Source organism: Tupaia chinensis, unplaced genomic scaffold, assembly GCF_000334495.1.
Source record: "Tupaia chinensis unplaced genomic scaffold, TupChi_1.0 Scaffold000597_1, whole genome shotgun sequence".
In the NCBI taxonomy this organism is placed as follows: Eukaryota; Metazoa; Chordata; class Mammalia; order Scandentia; family Tupaiidae; genus Tupaia; species Tupaia belangeri.
In genome coordinates, this window is record NW_006160114.1 from 6,988,594 (window position 1) to 7,013,321 (window position 24,728).

The window sequence follows — 24,728 nt, forward strand, 5'->3', positions numbered from 1 at the left end:
AAAAAAAAAAAAAAAAAAAAAAGAAGCATCATCTGTAGTTTGTTGTGAAAGAGTATGTACCAAAGGCTCTCTTAGTGACCAGAAAATATTCAGGGGTTAGATACCCAGATTGAGGTTCCTGCATCAGATTATCAATACACTTAATCCAAAAAATCTTGGTATTGAAACAACTTTAGCTGAACTGAACTGTGGTTTTTAATGGCATAATAAAATTTGTAATTACTTTAAGACCAATGTGGTAAACTTACTATTATTATCTCTATTATGTGATAATATGGGAGCTAATCATAACTGTTATTATAAGCTCTGGTGCAGTGGTTGTTGAGGTGAAAATTTCTGTTGTTATCAGAGCTACCAAGTGAACTCTTAGTGCTTCTATGGGATGAGAAACCATTTTAATTCTCCATTTTAAAGACAACTTGGACTGACTTTTTTGTCATATATGTGTGTGTGTGTGTACACAAAAATATTTTTTATAGACGCAGTGCTTCCAAATAGTGAAATATGGAAGGATGGCAACATGTTCTTCTCATGGTAGATAACATCAATGAATAAAAAAAAATACTTAGAACTTTGTAGATACATGTTTTTTATGATGTGCTTTAGAATTTAATACCAAAAAAGTCTTGATGTTTAGGAACGATTTGATTTTGTGTATTTTTGAAAAGTTGTCACTTATGGATTCAATAAGATGTTTTACATTCTATTTACCAATAATGGAAGATTCATAATTTAGAAAAAAATTTTTGGGGGGGAGAGGTTTTGCTCGCAGAGAGAGACAGAGAGACAGAGAGATAGAAAGCGAGAAATCATCCCCCAGAGGGATGCCCACGCTGCCAATCCCTTCTCCTTCATTTTTCTCTCAGGATCTTAGGCATGCATGCACACGTGCCTGGCGTGAGTTTAAGTCACCGGGTCCAGGACTTGAACCGCGGTCGACTACATGGGAGTCCAGCGACATAGCCATTACTCCAACTGCTGGTCCCCATACTTAGGAAAATTTATACATCTAGGATTTAAAATACAATTTCTATTTTATTCTAATTATTCAAGATGAATTCTTTGAACTGGCAATGATGAACACTGAGGATACTTTTTGAAATTATAGCATTTCCACCTTCATTTCATATTCATGTCTAAAATGAATGTTTTAAGCTCTCTCAGTTTTTATTCTATTGGCATACCTTTGTGATAGTTTTTTTTTTCATTTTGAGAGTTACTAAAATAAAACAAAAAAGTTAAATATACATTATTCACATGAGTAGCATTGTTATTCAGTTTAATTTAGATAAGTTAAAAAACAAAAAATTCATTGCCATGTGATGAACTTGAAATATTTATATTTCTATTGTTTGTTTAAAGTATTCATATAGGTGTTTCTTTTGGAGAGTCTTTCCTTAAAACTTTTTTATTTAATTATGATGTGTGAAGAAGAAAATTTGTAAGTGTTTATTTCAGCCACCTGTCTACACATTTTCAGTGTATAGTATAACAGTTTTTATATTCCAATTGCTTGTATGATTTATATGAAATTTAATTGAAATTTAATATTATGTCTATTAAGCCACATAATAAAAACACTTGTACTTTTATTTTTGTAGTTTTAATTTTTAGTTTGTTTGGAGAGGTTTTTGCTACAGGACGCATGAACTTTGCCAGAAAGACAGAGAGAGAGACAGAGAGACAGAAAGCAAGAAATCACCCCCTGGGGGATGACCATGCTACAGTTCCTTCTCCTCCGTTCTCCTCTGGGCATCTTGGGCGCGTATGCACACATGCCCAGCGTGAGTTTAAGCCACTGGATCCGGGACTCGAACCACAGTCGACTACATGGGAATCCAGTGACATAGCCATTATGCCATCTGCTGGTCCCTTAAATTTCTTTTTTTTAAAAAAAAATATTTATTTTACTTTGAGAAACTTTTAGTTGATGATGGATTAGAAAAATTAATACGCACGAATAGTTTGAGAAACAACTTACTCTCCCACTCTTTGATATTCTGTTTTCTTCTTTCAGCTTATTATTTAACCTTTTTCAAAATTCTGACTTAGTCTCTGGTTTCTTTCTTCTTTTTAATCTTGATAGTCCTTCACTTTAGACTTTTATCTCTTCTTGGAGTATTGCCAAAAGTTCTACATTGCTTCTTTTCTCTATTCTTTCTCTCTTATATTACTGATAGTGATTTTTGTTTTTATTAAATTTTTGCCATAGGGCACATGCACTCATCAAACAGAAATAGAAAGAGACAGGGAAAGTAAGAAATCAGCTCCAGGGTGGATGCCCACGCTACAATCCCTTCTTAATTTTCCTCTTGGAATTTTGGGCATCCATGCACACAAGCCCAGTAAGTTTTTCATGCCACCTGGTCTGGGACTTGATCTGCAGATTTGGCTGTGTGGGATCCAGTGCTTTAATCACCACACCACTTGCTGACTCTTGACAATGTTTTTTAAAATAGTACTAATACAAAGAGAATTCATGGAAGAATAGAGTTAACTAGTTTAGTGGGAAAAAATTTTGAAATATGCATTTTTCATGAACTTTTAAAAGTTCCTTTATAATATAGTAATTAGTAAATGTAATTCATTTAATATCATTGGTTTAATTAATAGCTTATATGATAAATACAATAATTTTTCTCTGAAAAAATTTTTAAAGGCTTCCTATAATTTTAGGGACAGTGTTAAAAACCTAATTGTTGGGCCAGCAGGTGGTGTGATGGTTAAGGTACTGGATTACCACATGACTGGTTTGAATCCCAGGCTTGGTGACTTGCCTTCTCACTTCTTCTCTCTCTCTCTCTAGTGAGCACACATGCCCTTCAGCAAATTAAAAATAAATAATAATAATGATAAATAAAATAAATAATTTTTAAAAATAAATAAACATAAAAATCTTAACTTGTAGTGGCGCAATTGCTTTTGTTCTCACTTGCTTGGTAATTGCTTTTCACACCTCTTCTACTAATCTTTTTTCTGTTTTTTACAGTTTTGCTGTCAATGTGATTTTTTAAAAAAATAAAATCAGATTATGTTCCTTTTTGACAAAAATGCTAGAATCATTTAGAATGAAGTTTCACAAAGACCTTGGATAAGATGACTGTTCTCTGTCTTTCCAGCTTTCTTAACATTATCCTCCCTTTTGCTCACTATGCTCAAATGGGGTAAATTTAAAACAATTGGAATTTTAAAAAATTCTTTAATAACACCAGTTTTTTGCCTCAAGGTCTTTTAACTTTATTCCTGGCTTTTGGCTCTCTCTTATCCATATTTTTGGCATGACTGGCGCATACTCATCTTTCAGGTACTAACTTAAGAGTTCACCCACTCATGGGAACCAGCAGTTAGCGTAATGGCTATGTTGCTGGACTCCCACGTAGTCGACCGCGGTTCGTGTCCCGGACCCGGTGGCTTAAAACTCACGCCGGGCGCGTGTGTGTGTGCATGCCCAAGATCCCGAGAGGAGAATGGAGGAGAAGGGATTGCGGCGTGACCATCCCCCCTGGGGGGTAATTTCTCGCTTTCTTTCTCTATGTCTCTCTCTGTCTGTCTGGCGAGCGCACGCGCCCTACAGTGAAAATCTCTCCAAAAAAAAAAAAAAAAAAGAGTTCACCCACTCACAGAGGCCTTCTTTGATTCCCGTGGCTGAGTAACTTCCTTCCCACTATCACCTTCTTCTTCATCATGGCATTCTATTTATTTCTTTTTTTCCTATTCATATAATTTGTTTCTTAATTAGAAGGTGCGCTTCAAGTGGGTAGTCATGACTTTCCTTTTCCCCATTTTTCTTGTAAGTTTATTGTATATATTTTTGTGTACAAAGTGATGTCTTGATGTTCATCTACATTGTGCAATGATTAAGCCAAGTTAATATTCATCACCTTATACAATTTTTTGTGGTAAGAAAATTTAAAATTTCTTATCAATTTTCAAATATACATTACATTATATGTTACCATGCTATGTAATAAATCTTAAGACCTTATTTCTCCTGTCTAACTAAAATTTTATAGACTTCTCTAGTCACTGGAAACCATCATCCTATTTTCTACCTCTGTGAGTTCAACTTTTTTATAATTCACATATAAATGAAATTATATGGGTTTTTTTTTTGCATCTCATTCCATTTAACACAGTGACTTCCAGATTTATTTGTGTTTTCAGAAATGACAGATTTTTCTTTTTAAAGGCTAAATAGTATTTTGTGCCATACATATATCCTACCTATTTATTCATCTCTTGGCTATTTACATCAATTCCATATTTTGGCTATTACGAATAACGCTGCAGTAAATGGGGAAGTGATTGATATAATGATTTAATTTCATTTGGATTTATACCCAGAAGTGAAATTGCTGGATCATATTATATTTATAGTTTTAATTTTTGAGAAACTTCTATGTTTCTGATAATGACAATATTTGCATTCCTATCGAGAGTGTATATTGGTTCCCTTTTCTCTATATCCTCACCAATACTTATCTTTCATCTTTTAAAATAATCGCTTTTCTACAAACTATGAGGTGATATCTTACGTTTTCAATTTTCATTTCATTTATGACTAGTGATGTTGCACATTTTTTCATATATCTGTTAGCTATTTGCATATCATTTTCTGAGAAGTGTCTATTCAGATTCTTTGTCAGTTTCCGAAATTCATTTATTTTTTTCACTGCTGTTGAGTTGATTGAGTTCATTATATATTGGGTCATCAGAAAAGTGATGACAAACTTTTCTTTGCAAAATTGCATCATGACATTTCTGAAAATTCAATAGTTTGGATATTAATTACTTGTGTGTATGGTTTGCATTTTTTTTTCTCCCATTCTGTAGGGTGTTTCTTCACTCTGTATATTGTTGCCTACACAGTACAAACAGTTTTGGTTTGGTACAGTCCAATTGGCCTGTTTTTGCTTTTGTGGTGCTTTTGGAGTTGTAAAGTCTTTGTTAAGATCAATGTCAGTAAGCTTTTTCTCTATAATTTGTTGTAGTAATTTTGCAGTTTCAGGTCTTATGTTTAAATCATTTATGCATTTTGAGTTCTTATTTGTATATGGAATGAGGTAAGGGTATATTTTCATTCTTCTATATGTAGTTTCTTCAAGAGCATTTATTGGCATATGTTTTTTTTTGTTATTGAAACTTTGGTTGAAAATGATTTGACCATAAATCCATGGATTTACCATTATGTCCAATTGGTCTGTGTGTCTGTTTTTTTGTTTTTTGTTTTTTAGGTTTTAGCTATAGGATATGTGCAGTTGCCAAAGAGAAACAGAGAGAAACAGAGTAAGGGAAAGGGAGAAATCACCCCCAGGGGGAGTGGCCATGCCACAGTCCCTTCTTCATTCTCCTTTTGGGGTTTTGGGCACATACACACACATACTTGGTATGATAGTTATGCCACCAGGTACAGGACTCAGACTTGGTTGACTATGTGGGAGCCCAAACCTTATCCACTTTGCTACCAGCTGGCCCCTGTACGTCTGCTTTTTTACAGTATCATGCTATTTTGATTACTACAGATTTGTAATTTAATAGGCTGAACAGTCTATTGTCAATAAAAGTTTTCTAATCAAGTAGAAGAGGAGATACTTGGCAAAGGGTAATGAGTTAGCAAATGGTCTAACAATTGAAGAAAGGAATTAATATTGGGCCAACAGATGGTGTGGTGGATCATACATGGTTGATTCTGTGGTTCAAGTCCCTAGACTTTGCAACTTGAAAAACAAAGTGGGCATTTATGCGTGTCTGCCTACAGTCCCGAGAAGAATGGAGAAGGGATTGCAGCATGGCTTGAGGGATGATGTCTCATTTCCCCCCTCTCTCTATCTCTTTTTATCTGTCTTTGGTAAGGACATGTGCCCTATGGCAAAAATCTAAAGTAAATAAATACATATATATCCTTATTTTATGTATTATTTAAGTAAATATCATGTGTATTAAAATTCAAAACTAAAAATAAAACTGAATTTAATGTTAATTTTAAAAATAAAATTAATGCTTATATATTATTGGAAATGATATTAAAAGAATTATTTATTTTTTTATTCATCATCATTATTATTTTAAAAAAGTTTCTATAGAGCATGTGCATCCACCAGAGAAAGATGGAGAGAGAGAGAGAGAAGGGAAAGGTGAGAAAGCAAGCCACCAGCTTCAGGACTTGAACTATGGTCAGCCATGTGTAAATCTAGCACCTCTAGCGCCTGAACCATGATGTCTCCTACTGGCCCCAGCAATGATATTTTAAGTAATAACACCAAATGGGTGAAACTCTAATCATTACTAAGATATGAATAATGAATGAAAATATTAACAAAATTAAAAGGCAATGTAAACAGAAAAACTCTATCTTTATAAGATAAAAACCTTAATGAGTTAAGCACTCTTACAGATCAGTTAAGAGTACCATAATATAGGCTAAGATTGAAGAGGATGAGAAAGACTTCAATTATAGATGGGTTGGTTTTGAGCTGACTGAAAAAGGAATCAGCATACTTGAAGAGAAGTCAGTCGTAATTGTCCTAGTCTGAGGAACAGAACAAACAATTTTAAAATATGAAGAAAAGTAAACATCCTCACATGTATCTTTAAGTGAACTGACATACACATACTAGGATTTCCAGAGAAGAGGATAGTGAAATAAAATGGCAGAAAGAATATTTGAAAAATTCTGAAAACCCCAAATTTGATGAAAATTATGAGTATACACATCCATAGAGCTCAACTCACTTCAAGTAGGATAAACTCAGAGAGATACATATCTTGGATCAACATAAGTCAAATTATTAATTAGAAGATTTTTTGGATTTTATCATTTTGTCTATTATAATAATTTATTAGTAATAATGTTTAATTCCTGAGGTTGTATTCTTTTTATCTTTTTGCCATAGGTCATGTGCACTTGCCAGAGAGAGACAGTTACTGAGAGGGAAAGTGAGACGTCATGGCCACGCCTCAGTCCCTCCTTCTTCCTTCTCCTCTTGGGATTTTGGGCATTCATGTGCATGTGGTTTTCTTTCTTTTTTGTTTTGAGAGGTTTTGTCTTAGGGTGTGTGCATACGCTGGAAAGAGAGAGAAACAGAGACTGTAAGAGGGAAAATGAGAAATCATAGGCATGCCACAATTCCTTCTCCTCCATTCTTCTCCTGGGATCTTGTGTATACATGCACATGTGCCCAATATGAGTTTCAAGCTACCAGGTCTAGGACTCAAACTGTGGTTCAGCTGTGGGAGACATAACTGCTATACCATCTGCTGGTAGTAGCATATGTGATTTTCAAGCAGATGGGTCTGGGACTCTGACTGCCTTTGGCCATGTAGGAGTCCAGAGAACTTTAATAACCATGCCATCTGCTGGGCTTGAAGTTGTATTTTTTTCATACATTGGAACAGCAAATAGTATAAATAATTGCAAATAATTATGTAATACATTTCAGCCTTTTTAAATGTATAAAGTAAACTTTAAAAATGCTTAAATTTTTTAAACATGTGTTTTTTTTTCTCTTTGCAGTTTTTATGTAAATTAGTTTTGCATTTATGAATTTAAAAAAATTCAAGTTCATTACATTTTTTTTTTTGGAGAGGTTTTTGCTGTAGGGTGCGTACGCTCGCCAGCCAGACAGAGAGAGACGGAGAGACAGAAAGTGAGAAATCACCCCCCAGTGGGGATGACCATGCCTCAATCCCTTCTCCACATCTTTTTATGTTCTATATTAGAGTGATTTAATTTGCTTAATATTACTGTTCTAAGAGCAAATACTTAATACAGTTTTTAGATTCATACTGACAAGGAACTGTATGTTTCTTTCATGGTGTTCTTTATTTCAAGAATTTGGAAAAAAGTGATTTCAGCAATTTAATATGTAAGACATACTGAAACATTTAATAAATCACTGTAAAACAGGAGTTTTGGAGGAAGGAATATGATAAATGAAGTCACTATATAAACTTCATGTAATTTGCTGAACTTAACTCCATATTTTTTCCCAAAATGTTTTAGATGAACTCATTAGATTCAATAAAAAATAGTGAGGAAAGTGAGCATCTGGCATCCAACTGCCTATTTCTGACAAGGCTAAGATCACTCAAGCTAGTAATATTTCTACCTTGTGTACTGACATGGTCTGTTGCTACAGAACTGAGGAGAATTATTATTGAAAACTTAGAAGCCTACTGTCACCAGTAGAACCGTACAGATGCAGTTATTTATAGTATCTGCTATTATGCTTACCTTTCTATTGACGTCATTTGGTTAAATCTTCTAAGAATTTTAGGGTCACAATGAAGTGTTCTTAAAACATAAGTTATCTAAGCTAAAGTTTATGGTATCAATTGAGAGCATGTTCTGTAAAAGATGTTAATTAATGAAAAATTAAGGTTGGTTTTTGGACTAATGATCTATTTTGTTTTGGTTTTGCAATTGTTAGTGATAAAATTTTCCATTGCTGTTTATTTTTATTTCTATGTAACATAATTACAATGTGCTTTACAAAACATGTAAGCAGAATTTTTATTAAAATTGCGACTTCCTTTTTGAAATTATTTTTATCAATGCCAGTCAAAATAAGTTTTTTTAGTACTGTGTATATATTTTGATGAGCTATTTGAAATATTCTTTTTTATTTAAATTAATTTATTTATATTCATTTATTATACGTTATTGTAGCATACCAAATGAGCTTTTCCATCCAGAATACTCTGTATATTGGCTCGATCAAGCACATTGACATATGTATTATTGTCAACAAGTGATTTTCCATTTCTTGTTTCCTGTATATTTTGCCTTTTTTCTCCATCCTTGATTCCCTATCTTTCACCCTCTGCCATCTCCCACTCTCCTCCCACACTGTCTCTTTTATCCATGGTTTCTTTCTATGCCTTCCCTCTCCACACATTTTATTGATTCGCTAAATATCTTAATAAATCTAAATATTTTCAATAGCAAGCACAACTGACCTATACATATCCATGAGCACAAGTCTGACTTTAGGCATAAACCTCAATGAGTAGAATGAACATACTATAAAGTAGCACCTAGCTGGGGCTATATAGCTTACTGCAGTCATCAAATAGGTTTTTTTAATGCATTTTTTTTTTTTAATTTCAAGAAAAAAGTTTTCATGTTTTTTTCCCTCAAACATTTTTTTTTTTTTTTTTTGGAGAGGTTTTCGCTACAGGGTGCGTGCCCTCGCCAGACAGAGACATAGAGACAGAAAGTGAGAAATCACCCCCCAGAGGGGACGGTCACACCGCAATCCCCTCTCCTCCATTCTCTTGGGATCTTGGGCACGCACGCACACGCGCCCGGCATGAGTTTTAAGCCACCGGGTCCGGGATGCGAACCGTGGTCAACTATGGGGGAATCCAGTGACATAGCCACTACGCTAACTGCTGGTTCCCACCCTCAAACATTTTTTTTTTAAATTTAGTTAATATAAATTCATTCCCTAAAAATCGTCACAGCATACAAAATGTGATTTCCCATCCAGAATATATTTCATAGTGGCTTAATCAAGCATGTTATTGTCAATACACCTTTTTTTTTTTTTTTTTTACTTTACTCCTATTTCTGACCGTCTGCCCTTTCCCACCCTCTTCTCACACTATCTCTGGTGTCTGCAGTTGTCTTCTGTTCCTTTCCCCTCCACATTTTATTGATCACACAATTTCTTAAATAATCTAACTACTTTCAATAGCAAGTTCAGTTGGTAATTTCAAGAAAAGCAGTTTTAACTTTAATAAATCAAAGAAATGCTAAGGAAGTTTGCTTAAAACTTAAAGCCAGGAAACAGGTTAGGATTCTGTTCATATAGGTACATGAACCTGTCAAGAGCTCATGACAGGACAAAAATCTTCAAAAGTGGACACCAAAGACTAGAAGAACATCAGCAATATTTTAGTCAAAATATTTCAGCAGTTCAGTTTCATATACTTAATCTATATTCTGTTGTGGTTCAACCTTTCTGATTGAATTCTGGGATATAACATTCAACTCCAGACTTGTTCCTATGATTAAGTTGGCCATTTTCTTAGTTTTTGAACTCTTATTTCTGTGTGGCTGTATTTAATTTTCCTGATATAGCACTCCCTTGAGAACTTCTTAGAGATCTGGTCTGGTGCTAGTAAATTCTTTCAGGTTTTGTTTATCTGAGAATGTTCTTGTCTTTTCTTCCCATATGAAGGATAATTTTGCCAGGTATAGTATTCTTGGTTGAAATTGCTTTTCCCTTAACATTTTGAATATATATTCCGATTCTTTCTTCACTCACATCGTTTCTGATGTGAGGACTGCTGTTAGCCTGATGGGATTTCCTTTGTAGATAACTTGCTGTTTCTCTCTTGCCAATCTTAGTATCTTGTGTTTGTCTGTGGTTTTGGTCAATCTGGGTGTAATGTGTCTTAGAGAAGATCTTCTTGGGTTGATTCTATTTGGGGTCCTTTTACATTTCTTGGAATTGGATCTTTGAGTACCTCTCTGGGTTTGGAAAGTTTTCTTGCAGGATTTCATGGAATAGATGATCACTGCCCTTATGAGTCTCTTCGCTTTCTGGGATACAAATTATCCAGATGTTTGGATGTTTGATGGTATCTAGTATTTCTCATGTATTTATTATTCTCATTTTTGGGGGCCATTTTCTCAGTCTTTGTGGTGGATTTTTCTATGCCAGCCATTTTCTCTTCCACGTCTGAGATTCTATTTTGTGTATGAGCTAGTCTGCTTTTAATACTTTCAAGGGAGATTTTGAGTTCCTGTATTGCCTTCATCTCTAACAAGTCCATTTGATTCTTTTTTTAAAGTGTGTAATTCTTATTTTAGATCTTGCAAGAATTTTCTTACCTCTTGGAACTTGTCATCTCCTTTCTCCTTTCTGTTTTGCAGTTCATTGTCTCTCTTCTCTTCCATCTTTGTTAGCTTTGCCATTATGAATATTCTAAATTCTTTATCAGACATTTCCATGATTTCCATTGAACTGTCTGTGGATGAAGAGGAGCTATTATTTTTCCTAGGAGGAGGGGTATTTTCTTGCTTTCCCATATTTCTTGTGGCCCTGTGGTGATTTCTAGTCATCTGATGGATGGTGTATTTCTTCCCAAATTGAAGTTCAATCTGAGCATTCAGGAGCGTGCAGAAAGAGGTGATCTGGAATCTCTTTGCCGTTTCATTTTGATCCCAATCAAATTTGTGGTCTGGAGGCTGAATTACCTTTAGAAAAATCTTCATTTCTCTTTTTTCCCTAAAATCACTAGTTCTCAGGAGCCATTAAGGTTTCTTCTTTTGAAGGTCTGCCCCTTGCCTCTCCACTCAAGTTTGTGGGCTAGAGGTTGAATAATCTGTAGAAAATCTTCATGTCTCTTTTTTCCCTGTAATCACTAGTTCGCAGGAGCCATGAAGGTGTTTCTTCTCCTATTTGAAATATTCTAATATCTAATTTTAATAAACTTTGAATTATGCTTTACAATTGAGAAGTCAACATTTATATTGGAGTTTTAAGTATGTAGTTATAAATTTTACATTTTTTAAGAAAGATTTTTGCTATAGGGCCGGTGCGCTTGCTGGAGAGACAGATAGAGACAGATAGACAGTGAGAAATCACCCCCCCCAGGGAGATGTTTAATTAATAACCAATGTGCAAAAGAGAGTGGATATATTCATTATTGTTTTGAAGATTAAAAGTTAAAATAAGTGCATGAACGTTTTTAGAAGACTCAATGATACTAGAAAGACTCACTAATACTAGTCAGCAAGCACTGGAGAAGGAAAGGAAAGGAAAGAGGTAAGAGGTAAAGACAATATTTTCACTTTTTTTTTTAAAACGAAGCAAAGTACAGTTTTATTGCAATGCACAAAGCAAGGAAAGTGGGCAGCTCATGCTGCAAAGATCCAGTCTCCCTGTGGTGTTCCCAACATGTGTCATTAAGGGCAAAATTAGAGGTTGGGATTATTTTTTACAAAACCTTGTGAGACTTTATTTAGAATAACAGCATTAGGGATAATAAAGAGAGATAAAGAATCAAGACGTTTCTGGAATAGCTACCTAGGTAGCTTAAAAGACAAACAATGGTGATATGCCACTAACAGAGAAACAAAGAGATAAGTTCAGGTAAATAATTAATTAAATTAGAATTAATTGAGTCTGGAGGGGCCCTGGAATATTTATTTCCATAGGTCTTCAGAATAGTCATGCATTTGGAGATCATTCAAACTGAGGCGAAAGTTGAAACTTTGGAAGGTAATGAAATAACCTAGGGATATGGAATGAAAAGATAAGGTGGCTGTCAGGGCTGTTATTTCTACTATTAAAGATACTACTCAATGTATTCTAACACACCTTTGGATACACAGATTATATCTTTTTGAAAGGAAACCACTGCAGGTAAAATTAGAGAGAATCAGAAACCACCAGATATTTCTGTGAGAATAGGACAAAGACTGCAAACACAGAAACAAAATATATAAAAAAGGTTTTTTTGGAGAAGTTTTTTGCTATAGAGCATGTACCCTGTAAAATATTTAAATATTATCCAGTTTCACAGATTAAACTTTGCTTCTTTCAGTTCTAACATCCTTGACCTGAATAACAAATAGATAAGCAAAATAAAACCTATTAAATAAATATTAGGAAAACTATGATATAACATTGCTTTGTGAGATGAGTGCCTTTTGTCAATTTAAATGAATACTGGATATTGAAAAATTAGATAATATAAAAATGTTATTTATTCCTACATTTACATATAGAGTTAATGTAATTTGAATAAAAAGAAAAAGGATTGAAGGAAAATATGGAGATATTAAAAGGAGTTTTTTTCCCCTGAAAAACATAGCAAAATTGGGACCAGCAGTTGGCATAGTGGTTATGTTACTGGGCTCCCACATGGCCAATTGCAATTCAAGTCCCAGAACTGTAGCTTGAAACTCACGCCTTGCGTGTGATATGCATGCCCCAAATCCAAGAGGATAATAGAATAGAAGGGATTATGGCATGGTCATCTCCCTGGGGAGTGATTTCTCTCTTTCTGTCTCTCAATCTCTTTCTGTCTCTCTAGAGAGTACAAGCACCCCATAGCAAAAATCTGTCTCTCAAAAAAAAAGGGCAAAATTGTTCTGAAATTAATCTGTAAAAATTAGTAAATTCACATCTTTAGTGAAATTTAATGCCATGCTTTAATCTACATTCAAGAGATTAAGAAAAACTGTCTAATACAGCCTAATAATTGAGTCCGTTACTGAGGAAATCACTTACCTTATTTTTAGTCCCTACAAGTATACACAATTTTTAGCAGCTAGCCACTGATGTGAGCATCAAAACAGCGTTTCTCTGTGTTTTAACAGCATATTTAACACATGTCCTTTTGGGAATTCTGCTTTCTTGTACTAATTTTTTTTTTTAATAGAAAAAGACTTTTGTTAGAGGGCACATGTGTTCGCCAGATGACAGACACATAGAGAGATAGAAAGTGAGAAATCACTCCTCAGGGGGGCTGGCCAGGTTGCAGTCTGTTCTCCTCTATTATCCACTTGGGATCTTGGGCACACACGCACATGTGTCTGGTGTGAGTTTTAAGTCACTGGGTCCAGGACTTGAACCATGGTCGACTATGTGGGAGTCCAGTGATGTAATGGTTATGCCATCTGCTGGTCTTTTACTAATATTCTTTTACAACAAAGAAACAAAAAAACAAACAGCAACAAAGTCTATGGGATGTTTTATAGAATTTATAGTTGTCAACAATTTTGAAAAGATCCTAGAAATAATTTAGTCTGCCCTTATTTTTTTTTACAAAAGATAAACTTAAATACAAACCAAGTAGCTAATATATATTAAGCATATATTTTATGTGGAAACAAGATAATTTACATATAGTATTTTGTTTTCTTCTTCAATATGATGTCAAAAATAATTACTATCCTCATCTTATTTAGATTCAACTTCCAAGGTCATTATTTAGAATTTGGCAACTTTATTTTTTTAAGGTTTTTCCATAGCGTGTGTGCACATGCCAAATATGGAGAGTTAGAAGGAAAGTGAAAAATCACCTCCAGAAGGGAATGGCCATGCGATAATCCCTTCTCCTCCATTTTCCAAGCTATGTTGGGCACACACATGGGCCCAGCATGATTTTCCAAACCATTATGTCCCAGACTCTATCAGCTGTCAGCCATGTGGGAGTCAAGTACCTTAATAACCATGTCACTTGCAGGCCATAGAATATCGCAACATTTTATTACATGAACTTTCATTATATTAACCTTTGTGTAAAATTGAATATCTTTAGGAGCCAGCAGGTGGTAAGGTGGTTAAGGGAGCCAGACTTCCACATGGCCAACCACACGTAGATCAAGTCCTGGACATGCCTGGTGACTTGTTTTCTCACTTTGTCTCTCTGTCTTGTTTTCTCTCTTACTCTCTCCCTCTCTGATCACATTAAAAGAAAAATAAATAAATAAACTAAAAGTTTAATATCTTTAGAGATTTATTTCAACTCTTGTAATTTTTACTATTGTATTACATGTATAATTCATATCTATTCAACTCTTGTAATTTTTTGCTATTGTATTACATGTATAATTCATATCTATTTAGGTATATATACATATATAGGTTTCTGATTAAGTGTTTTTTTCTGGAGAGGTTTTTGCTACAGGGTGCGTGCAATGGCCAGACAGAGAGAGACAGAAAGCAAGAAATCACCCCCCAGGGGGGATGGCCACACCGCAATCCCTTCTCCTCCATTCTCCTCTCAGGATCTTGGGCATGCATGCAAACGCCCCCAGCATGAGTTTTAAGTCACTGGGTCCAGGATGCGAACCGCGGTTGACTATATGGGAGTCCAGTGACATAGCCATTATGCTAACTGCTGGTCTCGGTTTCTGATTAATATTTTACAAATCAACATTTATTCACAAAGAATGAGTATGAACATTCCAAACCAGTAGTTCTTAAAGAATTATGTAAGCAGGGACATCAGGTGGCATGGTGGACCACATGGTTGACCACAGTTTCAGTCTCCAATGACTTGCTTTCTCTCTCTCTCTCTCTCTCTGTTTCTGTCTCTCTCTGGTGAGGACATGTGCCCTAGAAAATTAAAAAAATAATAGTAATGATAAATAAAATTAAATAATTGTTTTTAAAAAAGAAACATAAGCTATGTCCTAGAGCATTATTCTTTATCAAAATATTTATCCTTTTGAACTAATCATTTGCTATGCTTGATAGTTTGAAATTTCTTCAGAATTTTATATATTTTATATATATAATTTAAAAATAAATATTCAATTAGTTTAAATATTCAGACATTTTATTATTAGTTATTGACATACAAAATAAGGTATAAATATAGCTTTTTTTCAAAAAATAATTAGAGAAGCATAAGAATTTCTCAGTATGATTGATAGCTAATAATGAAAGAATAAAACACAAAATTTTTACATAATGATTGTTTATAAGTAAGTTGTTTTATGAAATTGTTATGGGAACTATTTTCTGATGATTTAAAAGCATTGATTTTGAGAAGGTACATGATTTCCAAAAGAAACAGGGTTATTTTGATGCTTTCTGAGCAAAATGACATGTGTATATGGATAATATGTTTTAACTGAATTTTGTTTTTATGCACATCCATTTAGTAAATATTTTGTTTACTAAAGTTATTTAAAGGTTGTATTTAATATGTGAAAATAGCTTATAAGTAATACCAAGTTTTTACTTGTGAACGTTTTAAATTAAACCAGTTTCTTTTCATTACAGAAACACCTGCTGCATTTCCAGAGAGTGTAAAGGAAAAAGAAACCCCAACACCTGGTGAAGATATTCAGATAGAAAGTACAATTCCTCATACAGATTCAGGAATTGGAGAGGAACAAGTGGCTAGCATCCTTAATGGGGCAGAATTAGAGACTAGTACAGGTCCTGATGCCATGAGTGAACTCTTATCCACTTTGTCATCGGAAGTGAAGAAATCACAGGAGAGCTTAACTGAACATCCAAATGAAATATTAAAGCCGGCACCATCCATATCTAGTATTAGTCAAACCAAAGGCATCAATGTCAAGGAAATATTGAAAAGTCTTGTGGCTGCCCCAGTTGAAATTGCAGAATGTGGCCCTGAACCTATCCCATACCCAGATCCAGCACTGAAAAGAGAAGCGCAAGCTATTCTTCCTATGCAGTTTCATTCCTTTGACAGGTAGGTACTGAACTTATTATTTACAGTGCTTCAGATATAACAGGAAAATTAAAGTTTGTTGATCTAAAAATATTTGGTGGGATTCAGATACTTTTATTAATGAAGTTTCTTATTCTAAAGGATATCAAAGTAGCAGGCCATCCTGATTGATATCATAATAAGACATTTGAGTAGGACATCATGTAAAGGGGTTTCAGTAGGATATGACAAATGACACATAGAACTGGAAATAAGGAAATCTGGATCCTCCATATATTCCATCATCAAGGGACTATATGACAAAGTCATTTTTTCTCTTTAAATTCATGATTTCATATATAAAATTGAGAAGAGGATAAGCCAAATCTCTCTAAGGTCTATTCTGAATGTAAAATTTCTTATAAAATACTGTAATACTTGGTGGAGATGAAATAGTTTACTTTAATAAATAAAATTTCAATTTGAATTTTAAGTATAAGTTTTAGGGGAAAAGTTTTGATCATTATCTTTATTGGATTTTCTTTGTCAATGTAAAAGTCATATTTTTGAGGTATGCATTGAAAATAAATATCATTGAAAGGCATTTTTGACATTTTAGGTATATAAATTACTTACAATATGGCCCATATATCATTATTCAAACATTAAATCATACAAGAAATTTTTTAGGAACAATTCTTACTATTTTTGTTTACATGTGATATAAATGATAGCACACACAAGCAGAATAAAATATTTTAGAACCAAAGAATCTTTGCATGTATATATCCTATTATTAAAAAAGTGCAGTATTAAAAAAATATTTTACATAGTCACTAATTACTAGCGTTAGTACTTAACTTGGACCACTGAGATTATATTTACATGTTAACATGTAAACTAAAGAGCATGTTTGTTCACCATTTGAATTAAATCATTGTGATTGATGTTTGATATACTTTTTCATAACAAAAATTATATATGTTTGAGGTGATGAGCAAGTCTTTTTAGAGAGACAACATCAATTGAGGAAATTAAACAGGAATGTCCAAATAAATAAATAGTCAAAATCTAGTTTCTATTACATAATGCTTTCTTGAAAATAGCCAAAGTGCTTTTTTCCAACTAGAGATAGTAATTTTTTAGAATTGAACAGTAGAGCAGTGGCAATAAAGTCATTTCAGTTAGGATAGATAATACTGTTTATTCTCAAATATAACTTAAAATTTGCCTTATAAATCTTTTAACTGATGTTTTACAGAGATCATTGAAAATTTGTTATGAAATATAATGAAATATAATGGTACTAGCTATATAGGATATAAAAATAATAAAATCAGTTTTGCCTTCTGTGAATTTTCAGAATAGTAAGGAGATGGACTATTTGCAAGTAACTGTCATAAAAGATAAAATATGTGTGTCAAAAGTTTTAAAAAAAGGAAAAAAAGTGGGACTATAGAATATAGGAAAATATTTTTCCTTTTTTATAGTTCATGTTAATATTATATTTTGATGCTTATCCATGTAGGGAATGTTCCTTAGGTATTCCTTATGCCATTTTACATTGATGCCTTCTATTTTTACATATTTGGTTTATGTTCCTAGGACATATGTGTATATATTTGTGTGTCTTTGTATAAATAGATGCATGTAAGTACATGTATTTATGTAAATATATGAATCTATAACTATAAATGATTGGTACAGTAATTTAATAGAGTCATTAATGTTCTGTGTTCTGTTTAATTTTAAATTATAACTTTAAATTTTGTTAAAATGCAAACCAACTGATACACGATTTGTAATTTGCATGAGTAAATCCAGTTAAATATTAAAGTAAAATATTTTTGTATTAATTTGTATTATTGTTAGATTAATTTTTTAATTAAAATTTAACAAAGCAATCACCTGAGTGCCAATATTCTTAGCTAACTCAAAATTTATTACAGTTTTGAGACTATTGCTTTAAAAAAATAGAACTTCCCATTTGTTCTGGTAGCATTTATGCAAAATGCAATGGGAGTGGAATCATTATTATAAATTGCATAAGTAAAAATTAAATGGAAGAGCACAAAGCATATTTCAATTCTTTTTTAGGAAAGGGTCTCCAGTGTAGTTAATATATGCAGTAGCTCAAGTACTATCAAATGTAAATGATGAGGTGATATTGATGAAAGGAGGGGATTGAGGTCTCAGGGGGCGTTGATGACGGATTGAACAGAAGCGGCCTTGCACTGCACGTAACTCAAGTCTGTCGTCTTCACTGCTCAAAGCCATAATGGGAGGTGGCAGTCTGAAATGAGTTGCCACGGCAAAGAGTATTATTTTTGAAATGCTTTCACACAAATCACTAGGCCCTGCATACAACTTAGTTTCATGCTTTAATGTCATCAGGAGGCACAAATTGGTGTGTCTAATTGTTTGCCACCTGCCAGCAAAATGAGCTGCCAGCCAGCCAGACGGGTTTGATTGTCTGTCAGCCGTTCAATAGATTGAGAGTGACAACATCAAAAATTTAACTTCAAACTCTGAAGCTCTGAGCAGCTTTTCAGAGACATCATCCCCACAAGTGCTTCTGGACCACTGCATTTTTCAATTATATTTCCAATGTATTGCTACCATTTTCCTTATCTGTCTTAAGGTAGCTGTAATTACATTATGAGCTATATAAACATATTTCCAAAGCACTAAAGTCTGAAATCCAAGTTATGACACATCTTTTAACATCACATTGAATTCCTTGAAAAAAGGATCCAAGATGACAGACTTTAGAATAAAAGTCCTGAATGCTTCCAGTTTCAAACAGAATTATCATGGTTCATACCTTATCAATGATGTATTTTTTATTTTTACCTTCAGTTAAATAATAGATATAAACTCAGTTGCTCAGTTCTCTGTTACTAAATCATACTTTTTAATAATTTCACATAATCCCAGTGGAAATCATCTAGGATTTTACTTTTGTTATCCAGTTGTTTATTGGTCCTATTATACATATGCTAACAATGTATTATTTATGTTTATCCTGCATTGCTACTTTGAAAGTAACTTCCCCAAACGATTGATAGGGTTTGAATCCTATTAACTTATGGGGGAGGTCTTCTAAAAGTTCATAGAATAGGCCTACCAGATACGGTGTGTGAAAGAGAGGGTCTGAGGAAGGACATTTAGAAGAAAAAATAGGGAGGCAAAGCATTAATGGGACAAAGAAATGTGCTATTATCTGTTGAAGATAATTTATAGTTTTATCAACTATACTAGGGAGAAATGTTCACCTGTTGAAATACCCATTTTGTAAGCCAAATAATGTGATTGAATATATAAAAGAAAATGAAATTTAAAAAATTTAAAGAAAAGAAAAACCTCTCCAAAAAAAAAAGAAATATGTCATGAATTTTCCAACAACGCAATACTTTAAAACAAAATCTTTACCAAATAAATAAGTATAATAAAAGAAAAAAAAAACTGTACATAGATTTCAAAATTTACTTTTCACCAAAATAGCATTCTTTTAATTCCATTTTTCCATAAATTTTTGAAGTCTCTTCATTTATTCTATGTAGTATTTCTCCCTACTTAGGATGGTGCATTGATGAATTTCAGTGTTTTGAAATTTACAAATCATTTTTCATTAAGTAGTTACTACATAAAATTTTAGAAACCTTTGGATCTAATAAAATAAATCTTTTGTAGTATGAAGTCTTTCATCAGATTGCATGTGAATTATTACATACATGTTTTTATTTATGTATATAGACAGTGATGATTATTTTCCTTTTATTTTCTTTATTTTTGCATATTTAAGTATATATCTGGTTACAATGAGTGACTCAACAAGTAAGTAAATATTTATAAAGTGTAATAATGTGAGAGATCCTCTAATACTGTTCTAGAGTGAGAAAGTACCAAATGCTTAGAGAAGTAGAATTATGAAACTATAACAGTTTCTCCAAAATTATGTTATTGTGAAGCAGATAAATATTTATGGTGGTTTTATTTCTAGTAGAAAAGGTGATAATTTCTCCTTAGAATTTATAAATCAAGTTGTAAAGCTCCTCATTAATACTCTCAAGAGATTTCTGTATCAATCCATGGTTTCTAAAATATCCTATCTGAACTATTATTTTTGATGTGTTCATAATTATAGTTTTTAGGTTGGAGTAATGTTTTCTCTAATACCACCAATGAGACTTTACCCTATTTTAAAAATTTTAAAAATTACAATCCTTTATTCCTACATGCTTTTAATTTCTTGAGCATTTGGCATATATATTATTTTGTTCTGCCTTAATTTATAGGGTTTACTGAGATTCTTCTCTAGTTTAAACAAAACACCATAACGAACACCCCTCCTTCTAAAAAAAGCCAAAAGGCAGAGTGCCATGTGCTTCTCTGTATGTTTTAACTGTTACTATGTTTTTAAAAATTACTTTAGTCTATGATACAACAAGAAACTTAGAATTATTTGTTGCTTCTTGGACTAACAAAGATTTATCTAATTACATAATTTATAGTTCATTTTCTTGATTTATATAAGTGTACTTTTGTTTGAATAATGGAGTTTGATATATTTACAGAAACTAATACATATTTGAATTCCTCAAATTTTTAATATTCTACTTTTATGTGTTTTATTCTCTGAAAAAGAGAATCACTGAAATAAAATCTATTTTATAAATAATATAAGACTAAAAAAATCAATTTATGTAGACTTCCTATTATTAAATGCAAACTATAAACTTAGGCACTTTTTTAATCTAGTTTCATTATGTTTTAACATTGATTTTAGTGCTAAGCATGAAAATTTAGGGTAAATAATAAATGTTTACTAGAGTTGATAGAGTCCTATGTCGAATTCTTCAAACATAGAATTAAGAAAGAATTCAAAAACTTATAATTACTTCTGAGAACTGCAGTTTCTGTTTTTATAACTTTCTGTTTTTTTAGTAAAGTGTTTTGGCAGTGTCAACAATTAAACAAGTAAATATAAGCCAAGTTGTTTACAAACCCGTCAACTTGAACAATTCAAAATTTCTACATCTATTCACAGTAATCTCTGCCTTTATTGTGCTCCGAGTGTCCTGGATATATATTTTAAGGCCAGTCACCCCAAGGTGAAATTTTGACTCACCATAGTTGTGTCCTAATTTCCTGGACACTGTTACCTTAGGCACTCCTGCATTTACAAAATTTAGTGAACTGAATAAAGTATCAAGCTTAAATAGGCAATTAAATGAAATATCCAGTTATATCTTGTACACCTTTTTTTTCTGTTGGTATTCTCCAATATTTTACAAAATAGAAAAGCATAATAGATGATAACAGAGCCATGACATTGTGATTTTTGATGAGTTGCATCAAGTTAAACTGTTACCCAGAAATTAGAACAAATTGGGACCAGCAGTAGGCGTAATGGCTATGTCGCTGGACTCCCATGTAGTTGACTGCGATCCAGGTCCTGAACCCAGTGTCTTAAACTTAGGCCAAGCGCATGTGCGTGCGTGCCCAAGATCGCAAGAGGAGAATGGAGGAGAAGGGATTGCGGCGTGGCCTTCCCTCCCTCCCCCCCACTGGGCTGATTCTCTCTTCTCGCTTTCTATTTCTCTGTCTCTTTCTGTCCTTTTGGCAAGCGCACGTGCCTTATAGCAAAAACCTCTCAAAAAAAAAAAACACAGAAATTAGAACAAATTATTGTTTTTCTCATTTCAGTTTTTTTTTAAAGGTAATTATTTTACATCTGTAAGCATTATTAGGAAAAGAGTGGTAATCTGGAAATTAGGAGAACTGGATATTAACAGTTGGTTTCTTTATAATGAGTTTTGTGACATTGATTCATTCTTTGGCTCTCTGGGACCCAGTTTTCCAACCTGTAGAAAAATTAGATTAAGCTGGATTACTTTATTTTGCTTACTTATTTATTTCTCCACAAGAGGAAGAGAGAGAGAGAGAAAGACACTTGCACACAGGATGTGCAGCAGTGTCCTGATTTCATTATCCACCTCCAGCCTAAGCCGCCCCAGATCATAGAATATGCACATGCCCAGTGTTCTCAGAGGACTCTGCAAACCCAGAATCTTATCATGTTGGTCTGCTTTGCAGAATGTTGCCTTTTACCACTACACAGATGTCAGCCCTTTAAGCTGCATTGTTTCTTAAAAGCCCCATAAATTTCCCAAATCCTGTGATAAATGAAATGACCTTATAAGTAGTCTCCAAAAGCTTGGTTCAAAGATCTGAGACATGGAAAAAGATATGACCTGTCTCCATTTCTAAAGCCATCACCTCATTTAGGCCATCAGCATTTCTCAAGTGTATTTCTTCTGTTTTCTCCTAACTGGCCTCACTATTTCCAAGTGTCCTCCTACCCCAATTTATCTTCCAAAGCTATGCCAGAGACATTTTTTCTTAAGTGCAAAACTGAAGATTCTGAAATTATTTATTTGTATTATATGGAAGGAACCTTTTGGTTTGAAAGAGAGTCTTTGCCTTCACCAAGCACAAGGATCTATGTAATTCATTCAACCCATCATATTTTTTTAAATACTCTATTTGCCTTGCCTTAGTTTTCAATATTAGACTTTTGTACTCTTATGTTAGACTTTTCTCCACTTGTCTAATACCTATCGATCCTATGAGATTCAGCTCATTCTTCCCTGATAATATACATTCTGTGTTCTTGAATGTTCCTGGGCATAGCTCTGATTAAGGAAATTACTGAACTATATTGCACAATTGGCCTTGTGATCTTGAGATTAAAGGAGCTGGATCCCACATGGCCTGCCACAGTTCAAATCTGTCCCAAGCAGCTTGAAAAACGTGCTGGACACATGCGAGTGCATACCCTAAATCCCAGTGCAGTGGAATTAATGGAGGAAGGATTATAGCTTGATTAGACCCCATTTGGGAGTGCTTTTTCTCTCTTTCCTTCTTTTGTTCTCTGTCTCTGTCTCTCTCTGGTGTACTCACACTCTAGCAATTAGAAAAAAAAAAGAAATATATTGCACAATGGGTTTGTCTATTATATTCTTTTCAAATATTTCCAAGGCATAGGGCATGTCTTACATTTTTATCCTCTAAACTCCTCAGTGTACTAAGGTCCCCTGATCTGTTAGTACTCAAAAAATGTAACAAAAAAGGGGGAGGGAGCAGAAAGAAAAAGGATTCTTACAGGGTGTCATGAATCATTCTAAAACTATTTTGCCTAAATGAGTCACAATTTATAAAAGACCTTTCTTAATTTTTGGAGGTGGTTTTTGTTGTAGTGTGCATACGCTTGCCAGAAAGACAGAGACAGAGAGACAGAAAGTGAGAAATCACCCCCCATGGGGGATGACCACGCCACAATGCCTTCTCCGTCATTCTCCTCTCAGGATCTTGGGCACACACGCACACGTGCCTGACATGAGTTTAAGCCACTGGGTCTGGGACTTGGACTGTGGTTGACTACATGGGAGTCCCGCAACATAGCCATTACACTAGCTGCTGGTCCCTAAAATATCTTTCTTTATTATCTCACTTTATATTCATGACAAGCCATGAGGTATATAGATAAAGTAGTATTCTAGTTTTCACAAAATTTCATATAGAGATCCCCAAGACTCTGTGCTTTGATTATTTCTACTAGCCACTTGTACCCACTTCTTACTGATTTCATCCACTTTCCTGGCATTAAATGGCATCTGTATGCTTATGACTCCCACATTTCTATCTCAATCCAAGCCTGTCTCCAAAACACTTATGTATCCAATTGCTATTTGATATCGATATTTGAATAATTAATTATGGTTATTTTAAAAATAGGTATAGGGCTGACTCTGTGGCCCAGTGGTAATGTGTGGCTCAAGAAAAGCCAGATCTCACGTGGTGACGATACTTTGAATCCCCAGTCTAGTTAGCTGAAACAAGCAGGGCACATGCACAAGTGCCCAGGATCTGAATGGTTTGCGGACAAAAGGAAAGGGGGGATCTCAGTGTGAGCAGATCCTATAGATAGTACTCATCTCTCTCTTTCTCTTACTCTCTCTCACTCTCACTAACATGCTTTATCAACCTGAATGAAGGAAACAAAAGTAAAAGGTATGAAAAGTTCACTCAAACTAAAGTCTTCCCTATCTTAGTTAATGGCAATTTGCATCTCAGTTTGTTAAGGCAAAAAAATTTGCATCATCTTCGACTTCTGTCACACCTTTGTCGAGTCCTTCTGCAAATCCTGTTTGCTCTGCTTTCATAATATGGCCAAGATTTGCCCCACTTCTTATCAGTATCACCTCTCATTTGGACCCAAACCATTATCTTTTCTTGCATGCTTTATTGTGGTGGTTACTTAATCAGTCTAACCCCAGTTCTACACTTGGCCACCTTAAAATAGCAGCCAGAGTGATCCTATCCTAATGTAAGGTCATATTCCTCCCCTGTTCATAAGCTTTTAATGGCTTCTGATCCCACTCCAAGTACAAGCCAACCTCTTTACAAGTAGGACTATAATGCCTTAGAATCTGAACCCAGATTATTTCTCTTATCTCTTTTTTTTTTTTTTTTGGAGAGGGTTTTTGCGGTAGGGGCCGGGCCCCGCCCCGACA

General features: G+C 33.9%; 1 protein-coding gene across 3 annotated transcripts in view; it reads left to right on the forward strand.

Moving 5' to 3' along the window:
• Positions 1-24,728, forward strand: part of NBEA (neurobeachin) — a 615,556-nt gene that overhangs the window by 73,501 nt on the left and 517,327 nt on the right. For all 3 annotated transcript variants that reach the window (XM_014591554.2, XM_014591555.2, XM_014591556.2), the window contains one exon: positions 15,753-16,191. In XM_014591554.2, the coding sequence (XP_014447040.1) occupies positions 15,753-16,191 (439 nt within the window). The remainder of the gene's footprint in view (positions 1-15,752; positions 16,192-24,728) is intronic.